The sequence below is a fragment of the Tamandua tetradactyla genome, chromosome 15 (genome assembly GCF_023851605.1).
Source record: "Tamandua tetradactyla isolate mTamTet1 chromosome 15, mTamTet1.pri, whole genome shotgun sequence".
NCBI lineage: Eukaryota > Metazoa > Chordata > Mammalia > Pilosa > Myrmecophagidae > Tamandua > Tamandua tetradactyla.
In genome coordinates, this window is record NC_135341.1 from 12,204,883 (window position 1) to 12,227,347 (window position 22,465).

Consider the following 22,465-nt stretch of genomic DNA (forward strand, 5'->3'; position numbering starts at 1 on the left):
CTTCCCCGTACGCGGGGTCCTTGTCTGGGCCTATTCTGTTCCCGACCAGGCCGTGGGGCGGCCTGCCTTTGTTTTGCGCCCTCGGCTGCCCCCACCGGGCTGTGCCCCCGCGGCCCCGCGGCGCGGTTCCCAGGCCCGGCGGGCGGCAGGCTCGGGGCGGGGCGGGCGCAGGGCGGGGCGGGCGCGGGACCCGGGGTGACTCAGCCGTCGCTCGCCTCGCGGTCCGCGCGTCCGCCGGCCTCGCAGGCGGGGCGGAGAAAATGGCGCTACCCCCGGCCGCCGCGCCCCCCGCCAGGGCCCGGGAGCCGCCGGGGTCCTGCTCCGCCTCCGCCGCCGCCCCCGCCGAGCCAGCGCTCGGCCTGCAGCAGCTGTCGGAGCTGCGGCCAGAGCCGGGCGGGGTCCCGCTGCACTCGCCCTGGACCTTCTGGCTCGACAGGTGAGGGGGCGCGGGGCCCGCTGCGTCCGGTTCCCGGACCCGCCGTCGCCGCCGTGCGCCCGCCGCTTTGTCTGGACGCCCCGCGTCCCCGGACCCGGGTGCGCTCGGGCCAGCCCGTAGCTCTCCTCTTCGTCCCTCCGCCCCTGCTCCCACACCCAGGCTCCCCGGCCCCCGGCGCCGCTCAGCAATGGCGCAGAGCCGGGCCCCGCGGCGTCTCTGCGCCCGCCGGTGCGCGTTCCAGGGCTCGGGCTGAGCCGGGTGGGCAGACGAGGTTCGGGCGGGGGCGAGCGGCTGGCGACCCCGCCTTCCCGGCCCGCAGAGGAGATGCTTGGTCCCGAGAGTTTCGGCAGCACTTTTCCCCTTTATTCCCTTCAAAAGGAGCTTGCCGTCGGGCGGACGTCCTAGCTTGGCTGTGGGGACACGCGTTCGAACCCCAGCGCCACCTCGGCGGGATAGTCGGGTCCTCTCTGTAGAGTGGGGAGCGTGATCGCTGTCCTCGTTACCCCACAGGGCTCTTGGGGAAGTCAGGGCAAGACGTTAGCTGTGACAGCTCTCGGGAAGAGTTGACCAAGCCCCTAGAAGGTGTGGTGGTACACTATTACCGCACAGAGAGCGCCTCCACACCGTACCAGGCCGAAGCTGCTGTGGACACCTCTGTGAATCCTTCCTCATCCACTAGGCAGGTTTTGAGCACCAGCTGTGGAGCCACACATCTCCTAGGCGCTGGGGATTCAATGGTGAGCAAACAAGCATAGGCCAGGCCTGCACAGGGCGTCCCTCACTTTAAAGTGAGGTAAAGTGGGGACGATTATTGCTTTCTCAGGTGCCATCTCCTCAGAAAGGCCTCCTTGCCTGCTGCATTTAAAATACCCACCTTTCCGTCATTTTGTCTTCCCCTGCCCAGCAACTTTTTTCTTCATAATGCTTCATGCTACAGCATTCTATTTTATACGAATCTGTTTATTTAAAATTTGTCTACCCAACCCCTCAACACCTCCTGACAGTTAAAGGGCAGGTAGCAGGTACTTTGTTTTTGATATTTGTTAGAATTCCAGTACCTAGAACAGTGCTGGATAAATAGTAGTAGCACAAGAAGTTTTTGACATCTGAAGAAATGAGTGACTGCAAAGCCCCTTCTTAGTACCTGCCCAGCAGTGAGAGCCCAACATGGCCATGGGCACTGTCCTCAAGGGTGTCCCGAGAGCTTACAAAAACTTTGATGAAACTGGGACTACTATGGCTAAGTGCTAGAAGAATATGTATCAGTTTTCTGTGAAATTTTCTTAGTAGACCCAGTCTGGTCTTAAAAGACCTCACGTAAAAATGCCTGCAAGATTTCTTAAAAGTGGTTTTCCTCATTTTTAGCAAAGATAAGCTAATTCCTTTTTCTTGTTTGAAGCAGCTCCTATCTATAAGAGTTGACACACAGAGCCATTATCTTTTCCTGAGACATGAAGAAATTGGGGGCGTGGAAGTGGAGTGAGTCTCCAGTGTTTCAAAACATTTTCACTTTCATTTATGAGATGCTAAGAGAGCATTTTACTGTCATTGCAAGAGTGGGTTTGGCAAACTTCAGCCCAGTGAAGTCATTTGTATCTTTGTTTTCAAAGGTGTGCTGTATTGTTACCTGGTATCTGTTTTCAAGGAGCTAAACCTGGATCTGTGGTCTAAATTTGGGAGGCTGTTGACTGGTGGAAACAGTATCAAGACAGTTTCCTTTTAAAAGTCAAAAATTAGTTTGCACACAAAAGGACAAATACAATATGATTCTCTTGACATGAAAGATCTAAATAAGCAAATTCATAGGGACAGTAAGAGGATTATAAAGTTATCTGGGGGTAAGGGAAGGGGTAGTCGAGAGTTATTGCTTAATACAGAATTTCTGTTTTGAGTGATGAAGTCTTGATAATGGATGGTTTGATGGTAGTACAGCAGTGTATATCTAATTAATATCACTGAATTGTACTCTTAAGATGGTTTAAATGTCAAATTAAACATTACCACAATTTTTTCAAAAGAGTATATATATAGGAACAGCACATAAGAATGGTCTAAAATATAAATACATAACACACAACTTTTTAGGACTATCTGGTATCTTTTAAGAAAAGAATAGAGTGACTTTACTGAAGACACAAACTGTATTTTTCCTATTTTTATTTGCATATTTTTCTTCCCTAAAATCCAGTAATCAAATGAAATATGTTACTGCCACAATATCCAAATCTTTAATAGAAAGGGCTGTGTTAATTTAGGACTTATAATTAGTTCCGACAGAGCACATATGAATTCATTCTGCCTGATAAATCATCTCATAGCTTTTATTGAACTTTTTCCACTTCTCTGGGAATCCATTACATTTACTTATATAGGCTGGAACACATTGTGTTCCAGAAGTTTATTTGTAATTTCCTCCCCAGAGAATCAGCATTCTAGGGAGTGATAAGGTTTTCAGGAGCACCCTCACGGTTCCGTTCACCCAACATAGCTGATTTCTGACATCAGTTTTGAGTTCCATGACATCCCAAGCCTTCCTACTACTTAAAACTCCCCTTTGACACCTACTTCCTGGCCTGTCCTGCCTGTCAGCCAGCTGTGATGATAGACAGGTGATCTAAGCCTCACTATCACTGTTTGTAAAATGAGAATAATCATAGAATATATCTTCACAGGGCTGTTTTGAGGATTAAATGAGAGCAATAAATGCAAAACATCTTACACGGTGCCTGACATAAAATAAGTGCTGAATAAATGTGAAATATCAGCATGGTTATTACCAGACTCTCAGATATCTACTTCTCTCCTCCCTGTCCGCAGTTCTCCCCCCCATCCATAGTCCCTCAAGCAGCTTATATTAATTAGTGTGAGGATGCCAGTGATTTAAATTCCTCCCTCTGATGGATGAATTGGAAAGCCCCTCAATAGAGTTATTTGCATTTTCGTAAACTCCAATAAATCCTTCTTTTAAAAAATTACACTGTATTGTTAAGAATTTATGATTTTGGAGATATTTTTCTAGATGTTTAAAACTCTGTCATGTTTTGATTCTTGAAGGCCATTCTGGGTTGTGTGTCTCTGACTGCTTTCATTTTCATGTCATAGTGAGCCCTTTTCCTCTGAGTTTTATCCACAAGGCTCAGTCCCCAGACCTCTTTCCTTCATCTGCATCAGTGATCTCATCCAGTCCCAATGCTTTAAATATCTGCTGTACCATTAGTGATTCCCACAACTTGTATATTCAGTTCCTCCTCTCCATCTCTATGTGGATATCCAATACACATCCGGGCTTAGAATGTGCGAAACAGCCTCATTCTCTTCCCTCCTAAACTTGCCTCTCCCTGTCGGCCTGTTTTGGGAAAGAGCAGGTAATAGCAAAGCCACCCTCCCATTTGCTCAGGCCAGAAATCTCACAGTGATCTACGACTCTCCTCCTTTTACCCCTCTCCTCGCCACTCTCCTCCCTCCTCTTCTTCATCTTCCTCCTCCTTCCCACTACATCCATTATGAACAAATTATATTAGTTTTACCAACAAAATGTATCCAGAGTCCAGTTAATTCTCACCACTGGCATCTGAGACGCTGGGCCACACCATTTCCCTCATCTGGATCACTGCAAGAGCCTCCTGACTGCTCTCCCTGCTACTGCCCTTGCCCCGTACAAATCCATTCCCATCACAGCAACCAACGTTGTCCTTTTTATACATAGTTAAGGCAGGTCACTTCTCAGCTCCCCATTTCACTCAGAGCAAAAACCGGAGTTCTTATAAGAGCCCATAAAACTGCAGCTCTTCCTGCCCCTGCTCAGTACACCTCCAATTCTGCCTCCATTTCTCTCCCTCCTGCCAGCTTTCTTCTAGCTCACTGAACCTTTGCTACCAGTGTTCCCTGTTGCCCAGAATGCTCTTCTCACAGTCACCTGCTTGGCCTGCTCTATCTTATCCTTCAGGACTCGACCCAGTGAGACCTTCCTTGACCACTAATATGGAAAGGCACACATAACCTGTCACACACTCTCCAGCCCTCTGACCCATACTATCACCACCATTTGTCTGTCTTTTCTCACTAGAATATAAGCTTCATGAGGCAAGGAATTTCCCCCCATTGCTTTATACTCAATTTCTGAACAGAGCCTTGCCTAAGTTGACCCTTATTAAATATTTAGGATGTTATTGAATTCTACCCAGAATGAATTTACCTTTTTCCATGGTGGTTTATGTTACTCTGATTATCATTTGCAAATCATCTTTACCTATGACCTCTTTCCTGAGTTCTGAACACATGCTTCCAAGAGTTCAGGAGATCCAAGTGTTCTTTAAATATGGTATTGATTATTCAGTAACTGAGCTAATTTCTTTTCACTCTGTTCCTTGGTCTTCATCCTGTGTGTTGGCTAATCATACCACCCTAGTGCACATTTTTCTCTTGATCTTTGAATTTTCTTCTCTTAGGTACCCTGCTGCATCCGATTCCATAGTTCACACTGTGCATTGGCCCTTGGGAATCTTGCTGCAAATCCAGTCCGTCCCCTCCCTAGTACAGGACTTGGTCACCTCTTACACCAGCCTGTTTCATTACCTCCCTTCTCCAGGCAACCCTCCACTAGGGTTCTTAACGTACACCTTATCTTGTCATTCCAAACTTCTCTGCCCCCCTCCTCCTCCGCCATGGCTGTAGATTTTACTCCATGTCTCTTACGCCTTAGGAATAACACCGTAGTGGGGTTGTGTTATGCAAACAGGTGGGATTCTGGGATCTCTGTCATTACTTTTATCAGCACATCTCTGTTGTTTGCTTTTAAAAATGGGTCACTTTAATTTGAAGAAGGGTTTCCACAGTTTTGGGAAAAATGGAAAACTAGATTTACAGATTATGGTCCGTATTTACATATTGATATTTTTTTATTTGTAATCCCGGTTCCCCTCTACCTGACTCCTTTTTAAATTTATCATCTGCCCCTTTCCAACAGACAATACCATTTAGTCTGTCCATTCTCACAAGGAACATCAGACTGCTTGTCCCATTTCTGGGATAAACACAGACTTTCCAGACTCTGAAATTTGTCTCATGTTCTTCCTTTTGCTTGAAATGCGCTGCTCCCCTTTGACTCCCTGAAAAGCTGCCATGCATCCTTCAAGGCCCTATGAAAATGCAAATTCTGTAATTTTCCTTAAATAGTCCTTATCCAAGGCAGGATTAAGCCCACCCCTCTGTGTTCTCATGGCATTTTTTTATAGTTCAGTATTTCTGTTATGGATAACTGCTTCCTTCTCTTGTCCTTCCCACTTGACTATGGGACTCAATGGCTGCCTCATTACTGTGACTCCAGGGGCTCACATTCCAGTGCTTGACACAGGGTAGACACTAAGTGAATGTGTGTGGGCTTTTGATTTCAACCACAAAGGTGGGCCGTGGCGTGCCCCTCCCACCCAACCCCCATCAGGGTTTAGCGCCACCAGGCCAGTTTCTCAAGAGTGTAATCCCTATCCCTTTACATCAGAGCACCTGGCTGTGCTTTTAAAAATACAGGCTCCCCGACCCTGCCCCAGAACTGCTGATGAGACCTGTGACTACCCAACACAGTCCCCGAACTGCTGATCAGACCTCTGAGGGTAGGCCTGGGAATCTGGAACAAGTGCCTCAGATAGGTCTAGAATGTACCAAAATTTGAGAATTACTGCTCTATTTATTAGTCATATTAATAGAGCATATTAATTGCTGGGACCTGAGCATGCAAAGATCAGTACAGCGTGGGGTCCTCCCCTCCGAGGATGGATGTCTGACATGTCATATGCTTCAGCAGCATCAATGAAGGCTTCAGAGAGGTGGGATTCCAGAGGGACCCACCGAAAAGATTGCAGCACTTTCAAATGCATTCCAGTGGTGTGGGCCATAGGAACTAATCTGACATAGGGAGATGGAGACAGCCTTGACAAACAGGTTCCCGAAGTCACCGGATAATAGAGTGGGCGTAAGAGGAAGCTGGATGGCAGGGAGAGTGACTGATATCTTGACTTTTCCCTTTCTTTTCCCTTCTGAATACACAGGCTTTCTAAATTGCCTAGGATTTTTTTATTATTATTATTATTTTGTAAGGGACAAAGAGCCTCTGGGTAGGTCTGGCAGGGAAAGGCCGCAGACTGTGGGGCCCAACGGTGGGTCAGAGGTTTTCCTCTTGCAGGTAGGTCCGAAGGCCCTAACTACCCTTGCTCAGAAAAGTTGCTTGTCTTCTCCCAGGACCAGATGCTCAAAAAATATATTTTCCTGTTTGTAACATTATAGATGCCATTTACTTATTTCCAAATCTAAGACAATTGTCAAGACTTTAGTGGTCTGGCATGAAGATGGTAGTTAAAAACTTGGCCTTGCTGAATTCTGTTGCAAATGCAGACGCTGTTGTATTTCTAGTCTATCCCACCATGTGTTGAAGGATCAATTAGACATCAAGATGAAAGAGATCCAGCTGCTACCCAAGCAGATCTAGGCTAGGAGTGACAATAGATAAAAGCAGGGAGAAGTCAAACTCAAATAAACAAACATGCAAAAGTAAAAGGCTTAGATTCTGTAGATGGTTTCAATACCTACATTATTAACAGACAAGTAATAGACCTCGGACCAGTTTTCTATGCGACTCTTCAGATAAGAAGCTGGGGTAGCCACAAGCCACAGATCTATCTAAAAGTGATTAAAATGAAATCATCTCTAATGAAGCGAATGATATACAAGGGCACACTTAATCATTAACAAGACCTGAGAAAATTTTTCCCTCTGACAGCTGAGCCAATGCTAGTAAATTTAGCAGGAAGACTGAATTTAGGGTCTTTCCCCTTTTAGGGTGGTTTCCTGGCTGAAATGAAATTATCTTTCATATATTGTGGAATATTGCCATCATTCACTTTTTTGCCAAATATTTATTGTGGGTACATGTATCCTGTACTTAACTATATTATGCCATATAGATTTTTTTTTCTAAGTATCACTGTTAATGCCAGGTACTGTATTAGGGTTCTCCAGAGAAACAGAATTGATAGGATATATATATACTCTTAAGAAATTTATCATAAGAGGTAACTCACATTCCAGTGGGGGCTGGCAAACCCTAATTCTGTAGGGTAAACCACAAGCTGGAAACTCCGATAAAGGTGAAATTAAATTCCCCTGGCTGAAGTAAAGGCAGAAATTCTTCTTTCTGACTTCTAAAATCTCAATTCTGGACTTTAAGGCCTCCAGCTGATTGGATGCTCAGCCCCACATGACTGAGTGCAGTCTCACTTGTTGATAGCAAATATAATCTGCAGTCATATAGAATTTTAAACTGTGCTTCCCTGAACTCATTAATATTAACTATTTACCATTCTGTAGCAGGTACTGAATTGAGTGCTGTACATAAACATCCAGATAATCCTCACAAGATTCAAGTACATCATCTGAGCAGCATTTTGTAGTTAGAAATTTGAGGCTCAGAGAAATTCAGTAACTTGCCGAGGTCACACAGCTAATATAAAATGGAAACTGGATTTGCACTGATGCCTCTAAATCTGATGAGCACTGCTTCCTTGTGAAAATGACAGTAAATGGAACACAGGTCCCCCATACCCTAAAATATTAAAGCTGGACAGAACTTGAGAGGTAATCTGGGCCTTCCACTTTATTTCACAAGTAAGGAAATTTAGGGCCACTTTCATGGGACATACTTAAGGACCCTCTGTTTCAAAATTTTTTAAAGATGAGAGCTTGAAAACCTATGTTTAAGCACCTTTATAGGATTGTCCCTCACATGTAATGATAATCCCTTTTGATAATCTCTTTTTGGGTCAGAGTGGTATGAGAGTAGTGATTTTTATATTTTTCTTGTGAAACTAATTTTACTGCCCAAGTTGTAACCATTTCTTATGGTGACCTGATTTAAATGGCTGTGGGCCATTTAATGTTTCAAATTTAAATGTACGTATGAATCACCTGGGATTTGTTAAAATACCAGTTCTGATCCAGCAGGTCTGGGGTGGGGTCTGAGATTGCATCTCTAACAAGCTCCCAGATAATGCTCCTGCTGGTTGATGGATCACACTTTTGAGTGGCAAGGATGCAGGCAGGGCTTGAGAAAAGCTTTTCAACTTTTTTTTTTGTAAACGGCATCTCCAGGTATTCACATGGCTGGTAAGTGGTGCTATTGCCTGCTGACTCTTAACCAAGTAATGATCAGATGATTTTATTAGATATTTAAAGACCTCTGTCCCCATGAACTTAATTACTGAGTGTATACTGCAATAGCAGTATCGTTATGGGTGGCATTTAATGGGGAATGCATATTTGGATTCCTGGAAAGTCTGAATGAAGGTCTGTAAGCTGCAGGAGAGTTGTGTCATGCTGCCTAGCAGAATATCTGCCATCCAGTTAGTGTTCCGTTTTAAGCTGTTGACTAAGAACAAGGTTGTTGGGCAGCCCTTGGTTGAAGTGTCGGCTCTGCCTCTGAGCAGCTGAGTATCTTTGTGCGAGTTACCTTAGTTCCGTCAGGCTTGGTTTCCTTATCTGCAGAGTTGTGTTGGAAGTATTATTTGCCTCAAGGTGTTTTAATTAGGATGAAATGAGATAATGTGTGCAACCAGCACAGGAAGTGGTAGTCTTATAATAATCTTTTAGTTTTGGGGGGCTCAGTAAGTATTCTTGAATAAGAAAGAGAATAAAATACTTAAATGAAGCTTAAAAATGTTGTCTTATGGGCAGATGAGTAGATAATTAGGTAGATTGGTGAGTAGATAAAGATGATTTGTAATTAGCATACTGAATTTGTGCAAATAAATGATGCTACATTGGTGCTTGGAAACCATTCAAGAAGAACAGTTAGTCCAACCTTAAAGGACTTTCTGCTTTCTCCTAACTCCCCAAGTGAGAAGGAATTTTAACCTGTTTTACATATAAAATCTTAAAATGCATTTGTCTTTTTTTCCTCTTCAATGACTTTTTCATCCAAAGTGTAACAGTGGTTCACAGTATCATCATACAGCTGTGCATGCATCATTACAATTGTTTTTTTTTAACATGTTCATTGTGCAAAAAACTAATAAAAATAAGAATAAAAGTAAAAGAGAACACCCAAAATATCCCATACCTTCCCAACCCCCACTGTTGTTTATTTATTTTTTGTCTTTTTTTTTCTAATTCATCTGTTCATACACTGGATAAAGGGAAAAGGTTTTCACATCCAGACATTCACACCTTAAAAGCTCTATAGATTTTTAATCATCTTCAAGAATCAAGGCTTTTGGATTACAGTTCAATAATTTCAGGTATTTCCCTCTAGCTCCTTCAAAACACCAAAAACTGATAAGGGATATCTATGTACTGCATAAGAATAACCTTCAGAATGACCTCTCGACTCTATTTGAAATTTCTCAGCCACTGAAACTTTATTTTGTTTCATCTATCTTCCCCCTTTTGGTCAAGAAGACTTTCTCCTTCCCAAATTGCCAGGGCCAGGCTCATCCCCAGGAGTTCTGTCCCATATTGCCAGGGAGATTTACACCCCTGGGAGTCATGTTCCATGTAGAGAAAGAGGCCACATCTGAGGAAAAAAAGAGGTTCTCTGGGGCTGACTCTTAGGCATAATCAAGTAGACTTGGCTTCTCCTTCACAGGAATAATTTTAAATGTGTTTGCTTTTAACCCGTTGTTGGGTTGGAGATCAAACAGGAGTGATGGAAAACTGGAGTTGGGAGTTGTGGGCTTAAGTAGCATAAACTGCTCCCCTGATATTTTCACACTAATCATCTACTTGGCAGACCTTGAAGGGTCTTCCTACTTCAGCTTTAACCATCACAGATTCTAGATTGGCCAAGTCCAAGAAGAAGCAGCTCTCACTGTAGCTATGATCTTAAGTCTAGAGATTGGTACCTGGTAGGCTTTCCTTTTCTTAGCTATGCGTGTAACTTTCTCCGGCTTCTTGTGGTCCTTACTCTCTGTCACATTTTCACTATTAGAAAATTTGCTTGGTGTCTTAGTTCTGTTGGCTTTCTTGTCTGCATCCTATTCTGCCCATCTCAGTGATGATGATGATGGTGATGATGATGATAATAGCAGCAGTTGCTTATTAAATGTCAGGAATGTGTGAGTGCTTTATAGAACAGTAGCTCCTGTAGTCCACATAGCATATTAACGAGGTAAAGACCATGTTTCTAGAGAGGACCAGAGTCTTCACAGGGCTGGTAGGTGGCTGAGCTGGGAAGGGAGTTAAACTCAGGTCTGTTGATTTCAAAACTCATGTTCTTACCCCCTATGCATTCCTGCCTCCCTACTCCATCCTGTCTGTTGCTTTTGTTTGATACATTATCTTCCTTCCATGTTCAACCCCAGAAAAGGCTGATGTGTAGATGTGTTCTTCTTGAATTGTGTTACTTGCATGCATTACATTTTGGGATGTTGTGATTGCCACGGATTCTGGCTGCGTCAAACTGTTTCCTGCATCTTTGCTTCTTCTTCCCTCCCAATAATTTTTGTGGCTAGAATGGATTGCCGAAGAGCAAAGAATGATAGGCAGGAGCAGTGGGTAGGCCCAAGGAGGAAATAGATAATCTAAGAAGGGATGAGAGAGGGATTCACCATAAGCAGGTATTTGAGCACCCATGCTTGGTTTTCTGTAGTCCGATAGGAAGGTCGCAGGATCCGAGTCAGACTAGAAGAACAATACAGATGTGCCACTGAAAAAGAAGTTTCCTGCTTATCAGTTTTTTAATCTGTCAAGGGAGATAATGATGCCAACCTAGCAGGCTTGCTGTATGGTAAAAAAATAATAGATGCAGAACTCTTCATATAATGCATGCTCAAAAAAGGAAGCCTTATTAATCCTATTAAATCAGAAGAAAAACAGGTGGGACAATGCATATTCCTTAACCTGATCCATCCATTGGGCATGTGTTGTTCATTGCTGTGCGCTCAGCTCTACCTTATACAGGAGGAAAGTGACACAGAATTGGAGAATGTGCAAGCAGGTCCTAATTCTTTGTTTTCTGTAGCTCTGGCTATGAATTGTTCTAAGTATGGTCATAATCAATATGTATGTATCTCTCTCAGCCTTTCCCCCCACCTCCTTACTCCAAGGCAAATAAAAATGAATCTAAACATTGTTTCTTTGCCTTTGGGAGCCAGTTACTTGAACTCCATGGGATTGGGGCTTTATTTAGAATGAACACAGCTATATTTAGCTATAAAAGGTATGTAATAAATCTTTGTTGATCAAATAAATATAAATCCCCTGAGACTATTGATTACATATCTGTAGCAGGGTTTCTCAGCCTTGGAACTATTTAACTTTTGGACTTAGTAATTCTTTGTTGCGGGGCTGGGGTAGGGGGGTGGTCCTGTCCTGTGCTCTTTAGGATGTTTAGCAGCATCCCTGTCCTCTGTCTACTAAATGCCTCTCCCCCGTTGTTCCAACTACAGAGAGCACCAGATATTTGCCAGGTGTCCTCAGTTGTTGCCAAATTACAACATTATCCCCAGGTGAACACCCCTAGACTGCAGAGAGAGGGTTTGGAGGGTTCTGTTGAGAGGTTTAGGTTTGTAACATGAATGGCATTAAATGATTTTTTTAAGATGTGAGACTATACTGAATATGTGATATCAGTAAAAACATTTTCTTTCATTGAAATCTGTTACAAGCATGGGTCTTCAGTTGCTACAGTTTTCAGAGTGATGGGGCAAAGAGGGGGAGGGCTGTCTGCAGTGCCATGAAACAGCCTGTGCTACTACTTTAAGAAACAGTAACAGTAGACGATACAGCTTTCGGTTCAACTTTGAATCAGGAAGGCCAATACAGACTGACCTTTTTACAAGGCAGATAATGAAAAAAAATTCTCAACTTGTTCGACGTTTTGAAATTGATTTTGCTGATGTGGCCCAATTTTGTTTGTTAAAGATATCTGAGGTTCAGGCATGAGCTTTAGGCGTATGGGTGTTTTTCTTTGATCATCGGAATCAGATTTGGCCGGCAGAAGAGTCCATTCCTTTTGCAGGCCATATTAACCATTTGGTACCAGTAGTTGTTGTAGAGTTATTGTTTTGTTGCTTTGAAATCTGTAATTCATACAACTGTCTGGCATCTGGAAGGAACATTTAAAGTCATCGAGTCCAAAGTCCTCCATTAAGAAACGAGGAAACTGAATTTCCATAGAACATGACATTCCTTTTCAAACCCCAGTGTATCAGCATAATTAAGTGTCAGTTGATCCAAATGGAGCTATTGTTGAATCATCCTGTTGATTTTAGTGAGAACCTTCCCTACCCTGTTTCATGGAAAGATTATTTTAATAATTTCCCCTAAGAAGGTCATATGGACACAATTTTGTATTAAAAATGGGATTCTGCAAAAATCGTGGTCTTGATGATAACTGCACACCAACAGTTTTGTGTCTGACTAAACTGGGTAGCTCACCAGTGGGGGGTGAAGAGTAGGAAATCTCAGATAAGCCACTTGCTTTTGTGGCTTTGGTCTAGTTACCAGACGTCTCTAAACCCCACTTTGCTAATCTGTAAAATAGTGGTAAATAATATTAACAGTTGCAAAGATTAAATCTATAGTAGAGGTAAAATGCTGCACACACTGGCAGGTATACAGAAGATATATATTTAGCTATTGACATTGCTGTCTTCCACTAATAAGTGCTTCCCAATTGTTTCATTCTATACCTGTTTCTTAGGTTCCGAAAACTAGACTTTTCCAAAAGGCTCAGATAGTAAAATAAGGGAGCCTAAATAACTTTGTATGATTGTCTCCTACACTGGCACATGAGTAAAAGACCAAACGTGGAGACTGAGGCCATGAAAAAAGAAGCATCTAGAACATGTTTGTTGATGATTTTTTGGGTTAAATATTATCTTCACATTACATTTGTTTAAACTGACTTAGGGCTATGTGAGGTGAAAACTTAAATTATACTCATTCTAAACCTTCATATATTGAAGTGAAAAATTAAAAATTGAAATGTACAATTTTAATAATGAAAACAGTGCAAATACAATTCCTCTTTTTGAATCCTACCTGCCTCCCCCAACATTTGGGAAGAAGCCCTGTATATAGTCTCCTGTGCTTTGGGGGTTCCGGGGATATATTTGCTGAACATATTTGGTAGAGAGGTCCCCTAAACTTTTCAAAGGAAGGAAAATAAGTATTGGAATAAAAAACAGTATATTTTCATATACGAGCAATAGATTTTTTTGCATAAAAACTCTATTCAGAAAACAGAGTTTTGAAGCTTCCAATTGTTTTATTATTAAAGAAAAAAGAGCACATAAATGTGGATTAAATAGGAAATTAATATTGATTCAAGTCCACATTTGATAACACCAAGCCTAGTCAATCCACACAGGCTGATGTATTTCATCACGGCAGGCACTGATTAGCAAGGTGCTGAGTTACCTCCCTCTTCACTACACCATTCAACATAGTTATTTTAGGTTTCATTCTGGCAACAAAATGCAATCCTGGTGGTTGCTAGGGATTTGCTTTAAAAAACAAAAGCCCTGCAACTTTATAAACAAGAAAAGTGTTGTAAAATCAGTTTAGATTTATTTTATTGGACTTCACCTACTAAATGGGAGGTCCCTTGTTTACCTCTGGACTTATCCATACTGTGCTTCCTCAGGGACCTCCACATGAGGGAGCTGTATTCAAAAATGCAATTTTGTGCTCAGGTTCAGCGAGTTAGGCGCATTCCCTGGTGAGTAGTAGGAGTGTTGGCTGGAGAGCTTGGCCTCTGTGCCCTGTACCCGTCCCACCTGTACCCCTTTGCTTTGCCATTCCCTCTACCTCTAAGCTAAGTTCTGTTATATAGGTGGTGTACAGTGTTTTAAAGACTGTCTGGGAAGTTAACATCCTGAGGGCCCCAGGACTGCATCTCTGAGGGTTGGTCATTGTAAAGAGCATCCCTCTCATAGATTTCAGATTCCATCAGGTCAGCTCTGAACCTCTTATTTTTCACCTAAACAACCAAGCACAGGGCATTGATAATACTCTGGGCATTATTTGCATGGTAAATTATTATCTTAGGCCCAATGTAATTGGACCCCAGCATTCTTGAGCAAACCTGTGAATGCAGTATAGGAAGAAGAGGCAGTGGGTTTGTAGGTCTTACCTTCTAAGAATTCATGTGAGAACCTAACCTCATTTTACCTTCAATCCCAGGAAATGGCGCTTGGTTTGGTTTTTATGGTGAATAAACCTGTCATATATTGCCATCTAGTGGAACATATAGCAAATTAAAGATTAATGTATTTTGGCCATAGAGTTCACAGGAAATAATTAAATTAGCCAGAGAACACAAATGAAAATATTTTCTAAAGGCAACTGTTTTGGAAAAAAAAAATGCAAAGCCAGATGAAGCAAAAGTTGACCTTTAGTAATAATGTTTCTTAAAGCAGGCATAGGTCACTATATTTCTCAAGAGCTTATGGATATTTACCACGAGGGAAATAGATGATCCCTCAGTTTTTCAAGCATACAGCCAGGTCAGGATACTGCATTTTCATTGTCATCTGCACAATAGGAACATTTTCTTATCTGAAGACTTAGACAGAATGCTTGATTATTACAAAGTTATTTTAATCTTTTTAAAATGTGATTTTGGGCAGTCCGATGGTGGCTCAACAGGCAGAATTCTTGCCTGCCATGTCAGAGACCCAGGTTCGATTCCCGGTGCCTGCCCATGTTAAAAAAAAAAAAAAGATGTGAGCAGGCCATGGTGGCTCAGCAGGCAGAGTGCTCGCCTGCCACGCCAGAGGACCTGGGTTTGATTCCCGGTGCCTGCCCATGTTCAAAAAAAAAAAGATGTGATTTTAAGGTTTCTGAGACATACATTTCCTTTTTTTTTTTTTGGTTAAATTTCCACAAAATAAATTATGCTTATTTTTAAGAGAAGCAAACACATTACTTCACAAAGTAAGAATTTTGCGTTTTAAATTCTAAATAGCATCCCAGAAATGGCCAATTCTGTGGCTTTAGACCTGATTTTTTTTAAGTACTGTGAAAATATCTTATGGAATATTTCGTGAACATTGACTAATTAGTTGTTTTGTTTATTCTTTTGCTTATGCTTGCTTAGATCCCTCCCTGGTGCCACAGCAGCTGAGTGTGCATCAAATCTGAAGAAAATCTACACAGTACAAACAGTTCAGGTAAGATCAAAAAAAGGAATACCCGGGATAGTGTAGTATATGCTAGGCAGTTAATCATCCAACTTACAGATTCCCTCGTGTTGCCAGCCCCGCACACGGACCTGTTTCATCGCTGGCTCCCTGTCCATTAGGGTCCTCTACTGAGCTCTCCCCAGAGGCTGGCTTAGTGCAGCCCCAAGTGGCCTGCTCTTCTCTTGGTGAGCTGCTAAAGCATTATCTACTACCTAAATCTTTTGCAGACCCACGTGGAAAGCAGACCATGCTGTGGTTAAGAGGGAAGGTTTTAAGGTATCTGTCTGGGTCCCTGTTCACACTCCAGCCCTGCTGCCCCCTCTCTGCACCTTTAATTCCCATCTGGGAGAGGCCGTGGAGCCTTCCCCAGGGTTACGGAAGGTTAAGAGCACAAGATAGGTTTGAATATAAAAGCAGAGGGTCTCAGCCCAGTTTCCTCCTTCAGGTTCTAATTCTGTCATCCTAAATCAGGCAAGAATCAACTCTTCTTGTTTTTGTAACATTGGTAGCATAATCTCAGGTACCTCCATAGGTTACTGTGTGGATTGAATATAAGATAGTGTTATACCACACTTAGCAGAATACCTGATACATAGCAGGGTCTCAGTAAGTAAAACTCTTAGTTCTACTAGTTCTTTCTCCATCCAACTCTTAGTGTGAAAATTTATTTTTAAAAAAACTGATTTATTTAGTTTATCACATTTCTGTTTTCTTCAAAAGCAAATTCTATCATGTTTCCCACCTCTGCTGTTACAGATAGAAAAAGTCTTTTGAGTTCACCTTCATAGTTGCATTTACCAAATGCACTGAATTTTCTTGGAGGGCTAAACTTCAGATGTTTTTCTGGTAAGCCCCTAAATGTTTTAATGTCTTAAAAATTCCAATATCCTGATATTTAGGTTGTGTCTCTTAGGTAGCCTCTCACAGGAGTAGCACAAAAATAATTTTTTTTTTATTGATTAAAAAAATTAACAAATAAAACATTAAGATATCATTCCATTCTACATATATAATCAGTAATTCTTAATATCATCACATAGTTGCATATTCATCATTTCTTAGAACATTGGCATCGATTTAGAAAAAGAAATAAAAAGACAACAGAAAAAGAAATAAAACAATAATAGAGAAAAAAAAGATTATACATACCATACCCCTTACTCCTCGCTTTCATTTACCACTAGCATTTCAAACTAAATTTATTTTAACATTTGTTCCCACTATTGTTTATTTTTATTCCATATGTTCTACTCTTCTGTTGATATAGTAGCTAAAAGGAGCATCAGACACAAGGTTTTCACATTCACAGAGTCTCATTGTGAAAGCTATATCATTGTTCAATCATCATCAAGAAACATGGCTACTGGAACACAGCTCTACATTTTCAGACAGTTCCCTCCAGCCTGTCCACTACATCTTGAACAACAAGGCGATATCTACTTAATGCCTAAGAATAACCTCCAGGATAACCTCTCAACTCTGTTTGGAATCTCTCAGCCATTGACACTTTGTCTCATTTTACTCTTCCTCCTTTTGAGAAGTTTCTCTCAATCCCTTGATGTTAATTCTCAGCTCATTCTAGGGTTTTTCTCAGTCCCTTGATGCTGAGTCCCAGCTCATTCCAGGATCTCTGTCCCATGTTGCCAAGAAGGTCCACACCCCTGGGAGTCATGTCCCACGCAGAGGGGGAGGGTGGTGAGACTGCTCGTCATGTTGGCTGGGGACAGAGGCCACATCTGAGCAACAAAAGAGGCTCTCTTGGGGGTAACTCTTAGGCCTAAATTTTAAGTAGACTTGACCTATCCTTTGTGGGGTTAAGTTTCATATGAACAAACCCCAAGACTGGGGGCTCAGCCTATAGCTTTGGTTGTCCACACTTCTTGTGAGAATATCAAGAATTCAACTTGGGGAAGTTGAATTTCTCCCTGCTCTCACCATTCCCCGAAGGGGGCTTGCAAATACTTTTCCAGTCACTGATCAAATCACTCTGGGACTCATCGGGGCATCACTCTGGACAAACCAACAAAATCTCATGTCCTACCTGAGATTCCAAATACTTATGACGTTCAATCAAACTATCTACATGAGTTATATTAGGAAATGCTCTAGTCAAAATATAAATTTTGTAACACATAAACATTTTTTGTTTTAGTCTCACACATAAGATGACATTTTAAAGTATTATCATCTATTTTCAGCACCCTGCAATAATGACATTCCTTTGTTCTTCCTCATGCAAAAACATTTTTAAAATTTGTACATTGTACATTTCACTATTATTATACACTCTAGGCATTCCTAGATTATACCATCTCGGTCTTTAACATCTATCTTTCTTTCTGATTTCGTTTATGTCCCCATCCCTCCTCCCTCTGTCATTCTCACATGCAGCTTCATGCAGTGTTTTAACATAATTTCATTACAGTTAGGTAGTATTGTGCTGTCCATTTCTGAGTTTTTGTATCCAGTCCTGTTGCACAGTCTGTATCCCTTCAGCTCCAATTACCCCACTATCTTACCCTATTTCTATCTCCTGTTACCAACGACATATTCCAAGTTTATTCACTAATGTCAGTTCATATCAGTGAGACCATACAGTATTTGTCCTTTAGTTTTTGGCTAGTCTCACTCAGCATAATGTTCTCAAAGTCCATCCATGTTGTTACATACTTCAAAAGTTTATTCTGTCTTAAAGCTCCGTAATATTCCATCGTTTGTATATACCACAGTTTGTTTAGCCACTCGTCTGTTGATGGACATTTTGGCTGTTTCCATCTCCTTGGAATTGTAAATAATGCTGCTAATAATAATGCTAATAATCTCACACAAATAAACATTGGTGTGCAACTGTCCGTTTGTGTCTTTGCCCTTAAGTCCTCTGAGTAGATACCCAGCAATGGTATTGCTGGGTCGTATGGCAATTCTATATTCAGCTTTTTGAGGAACCGCCAAACTGCCTTCCACAGTGGTTGCACCATTTGACATTCCCACCAACAGTGAATAAGTGTGCCTCTTTCTCCACATCCTCTCCAGCACTTGTCATTTTCTGTTTTGTTGATAATGGCCATTCTGGTGGGTGTGAGATGATATCTCATTGTGGTTTTGATTTGCATTTCTCTAATGGCCAGGGACGTTGAGCATCTCTTCATGTGCCTTTTGGCTATTTGTATTTCCTCTTCTGAGAAGTGTCTGTTCAAGTCTTTTTCCCATTTTGTAAATTGGATTGGCTGTCTTTATTGAGTTTGTTGTTGAGTTGAACAATCTCTTTATAAATTCTGGATGCTGGTCCTTTATCTTATATGTCGTTTCCAAATATTTTTTACCATTGTGTAGGCTGTCTTTTTACTTTCTTGATGAAGTTCTTTGATGCACAAAAGTGTTTAATTTTGAGGAGTTCCCTTTTATTTATTTATTTCTTCAGTGCTCTTGCTTTAGGTGTAAGGTCCATAAAACCGCCTTAAATTGTAAGTTTCATAAGATATCTCCCTACATTTTCCTCTAACTGTTTTATGGTCTTAGACCTAATGTTTAGATCTTTGATCCATTTTGAGTTAACTTTTGTATAGGGTGTGAGATACGGGTCCTCTTTCATTCTTTTGCATATGGATATCAGTTCTCTAAGCACCATTTATTGAAGAGACTGTTCTATCCCATGTGAGTTGGCTTGACTGCCTTATCAAAGATCAAATATCCATAGATGAGAGGGTCTATATCTAAGCACTCTATTCGATTCCATTGGTCAATATATCTATCTTTATGCTAGTACCATACTGTTTTGACCACTGTGGCTTCATCATATGCCTTAAAGTCAGGCAGCATGAGACCTCCAGCTTCGTTTTTTTCCCTCAAGATATTTTAGCAATTTGGGGCACCCTGTCCTTCCAGATAAATTTGCTTATTGGTTTTTCTCCTTCTGAAAAGTAAGTTGTTGGGATTTTTATTGGTATTGCATTGAATCTGTAAATGAATTTAGGTAGAATTGACATCTTAACTATATTTAGTCTTCCAGTCCATGAACACGGTATGCCCTTCCATCTATTTAGGTCTTCTGTGATTTCTTTTAACAGTTTCTTGTAGTTTTCTTTATATAGGTCTTTTGTCTCTTTAGTTAAATTTATTCCAAAGTATTTTATTCTTTTAGTTGCAATTGTAAATGGAATTCGTTTCTTGATTTCCCCTCAGATTGTTCATTACTAGTGTATAGAAACACTACAGATTTTTGAATGTTGATCTTGTAACCTGCCACTTTGCTGTACTCATTTATTAGCTCTAGTAGTTTTGCTGTGGATTTTTCAGGGTTTTCGATGTATAGTATCATATCATCTGCAAACAGTGATAGTTTTACTTCTTCCTTTCCAATTTTGATGCCTTGTATTTCTTTTTCTTGTCTAATTGCTCTGGCTAGAACTTCCAACACGATGTTGAATAACAGTGGTGATAGTGGACATCCTTGTCTTGTTCCTGATCTTAGGGGGAAAGTTTTCACTTTTCCCCCATTGAGGATGATATTAGCTGTGGGTTTTTCATATATTCCCTTTATCATTTTAAGGAAGTTCCCTTGTATTCCTATCCTTTGAAGTGTTTTCAACAGGAAAGGATGTTGAATCTTGTCAAATGCCTTCTCTGCATCAATTGAGATGATCATGTGATTTTTCTGCTTTGATTTGTTGATATGGTGTATTACATTAATTGATTTTCTTATGTTGAACCATCCTTGCATACCTGGGATGAATCCTACTTGGTCATGATGTATAATTCTTTTAATGTGTTGCTGGATTTGATTTGCTAGAATTTTGTTGAGGATTTTTGCATCTATATTCATTAGAGAGATTGGTCTGTAGTTTTCTTTTTTTGTAGTATCTTTGCCTGGTTTTGGTATGAGGGTGATGTTGGCTTCATAGAATGAATTAGGTAGCTTTCCCTCCACTTCAATTTTTTTTAAGAGTTTGAGCAGGGTTGGTACTAATTGTTTCTGGAATGCTTGGTAGAATTCACATGTGAAGCCGTCTGGTCCTGGACTTTTCTTTTTGGGAAGCTTTTTAATGACTGATTCAATTTCCTTACTTGTGATTGGTTTGTTGAGGTCATCCATTTCTTCTTGAGTTAAAGTTGGTTGTTCATGCCTTTCTAGGAACTTGTCCATTTCATCTACATTGTTGTATTTATTAGCATAAAGTTGTTCATAGTATCCTGTTATTACCTCCTTTATTTCTGTGAGGTCAGTGGTTATGTCTTCTCTTCCATTTCTGATCTTATTTTTTTGCGTCCTCTTTCTTCTTCTTTTTGTCAATCTTGCTAAGGGCCCATCAATCTTATTGATTTTCTCATAGAACCAACTTCTGGTTTTATTGATTTTCTCAATTGTTTTCGTGTTCTCAATTTCATTTATTTCTGCTCTAATCTTTGTTGTTTCTTTCCTTTTGCTTGCTTTGGGGTTAGTTTGCTGTTCTTTCTCCAGTTCTTCCAAGTGGACAGTTAATTCCTGAATTTTTGGCCTTTCTTCGTTTTTGATATAGGCATTTAGGGCAATAAATTTCCCTCTTAGCACTGCCTTTGCTGCATCCCAAAAGTTTTGATATGTTGTGTTTTCATTTTCATTTGCCTCGAGATATTTACTGATTTCTCTTGTAAGCTCTTCCTTGACCCACTGGTTGTTTAAGAGTGTGTTGTTGAGCCTCCATGTATTTGTGAATTTTCTGGTGCTCTGCCTATTATTGATTTCCAACTTCATTCCTTTGTGATCTGAGAAAGTGTTGATATGATTTCAATCTTTTTAAATTTGTTGAGACTTGCTTTGTGACCCAGCATATGGTCTGTCTTTGAGAATGATCCATGAGCACTTCAGAAAAAGGTGTATCCTGCTGTTGTGGGATGTAATGTCCTATAAATGTCTGTTAAGTCTAGCTCATTTATTGTAATATTCAAATTCTTTGTTTCTTTATTATTCCTCTGTCTAGATGTTCTGTCCATTGATGAGAGTGGGGAATTGAAGTCTCCAACTATTATGGTAGATGTGTCTATTTCCCTTTTCAGTGTTTGCAGTGTTTGCCTCACATATTTTGGGGCATTGTGGTTCGGTGCATAAATATTTATGATTGTTACGTCTTCTTGTTGAATTGTTCCTTTTATTAGTACATAATATCCTTCTTTGTCTCTTTTAACTGTTTTACATTTGAAGTCTAATTTGTTGGATATTGGTATAGCTACTCCTGCTCTTTTCTGGTTGTTATTTGCATGAAATATCTTTTCCCAACCTTTCACTTTCAACCTATATTGATCTTTGGGTCTAAGATGTATTTCCTGTAGGCAGCATATAGAAGGATCCTGTTTTTGAATCCATTCTGCCAGTCTGTGTCTTTTGATTGGGGAGTTCAATCCATTAACAATTAGTGTTATTATTATTTGGGTAGTACTTTCCTCTGCCATTTTACCTTTTGTATTTTATATGTCATATCTAATTTTCCTTCTTTCTACACTCTTCTCCACACCTCTCTCTTCTGTCTTTTCGTATCTGTCTCTAGTGCTCCCTTTACTATTTCTTGCAGAGCTTGTTTCTTGGTCACAAATTCTCTCAGTGACTTTTTGTCTGAAAATGTTTTAATTTCTCCCTCATTTTTGAAGGACAATTTTGCTGGGTATAGAATTCTTGGTTGGCAGTTTTTCTCTTTTAGTAATTTAAATATATCATCCCACTGTCTTCTCACCTCCATGGTTTCTGCTGAGAAATCTACACATAGTCTTATTGGATTTCCCTTGTATGTGATGGATTGCTTTTCTCTTGCTGCTTTCAAGATCTTCTCTTTCTCTTTGACCTCTGACATTCTGACTAGTAAGTGTCTTGGAGAACGTCTCTTTG

At 40.8% G+C, this 22,465-nt stretch overlaps 1 protein-coding gene across 1 annotated transcript in view; it reads left to right on the plus strand.

The window, feature by feature from the left end:
• The first annotated feature begins 260 nt into the window (after positions 1–260).
• Positions 261–22,465, plus strand: part of EIF4E3 (eukaryotic translation initiation factor 4E family member 3) — a 59,852-nt gene continuing 37,647 nt past the window's right edge. The window contains exons 1-2 of the mRNA XM_077128728.1: positions 261–436; positions 15,525–15,597. Of these exons, the coding sequence (XP_076984843.1) occupies positions 261–436; positions 15,525–15,597 (249 nt within the window). The remainder of the gene's footprint in view (positions 437–15,524; positions 15,598–22,465) is intronic.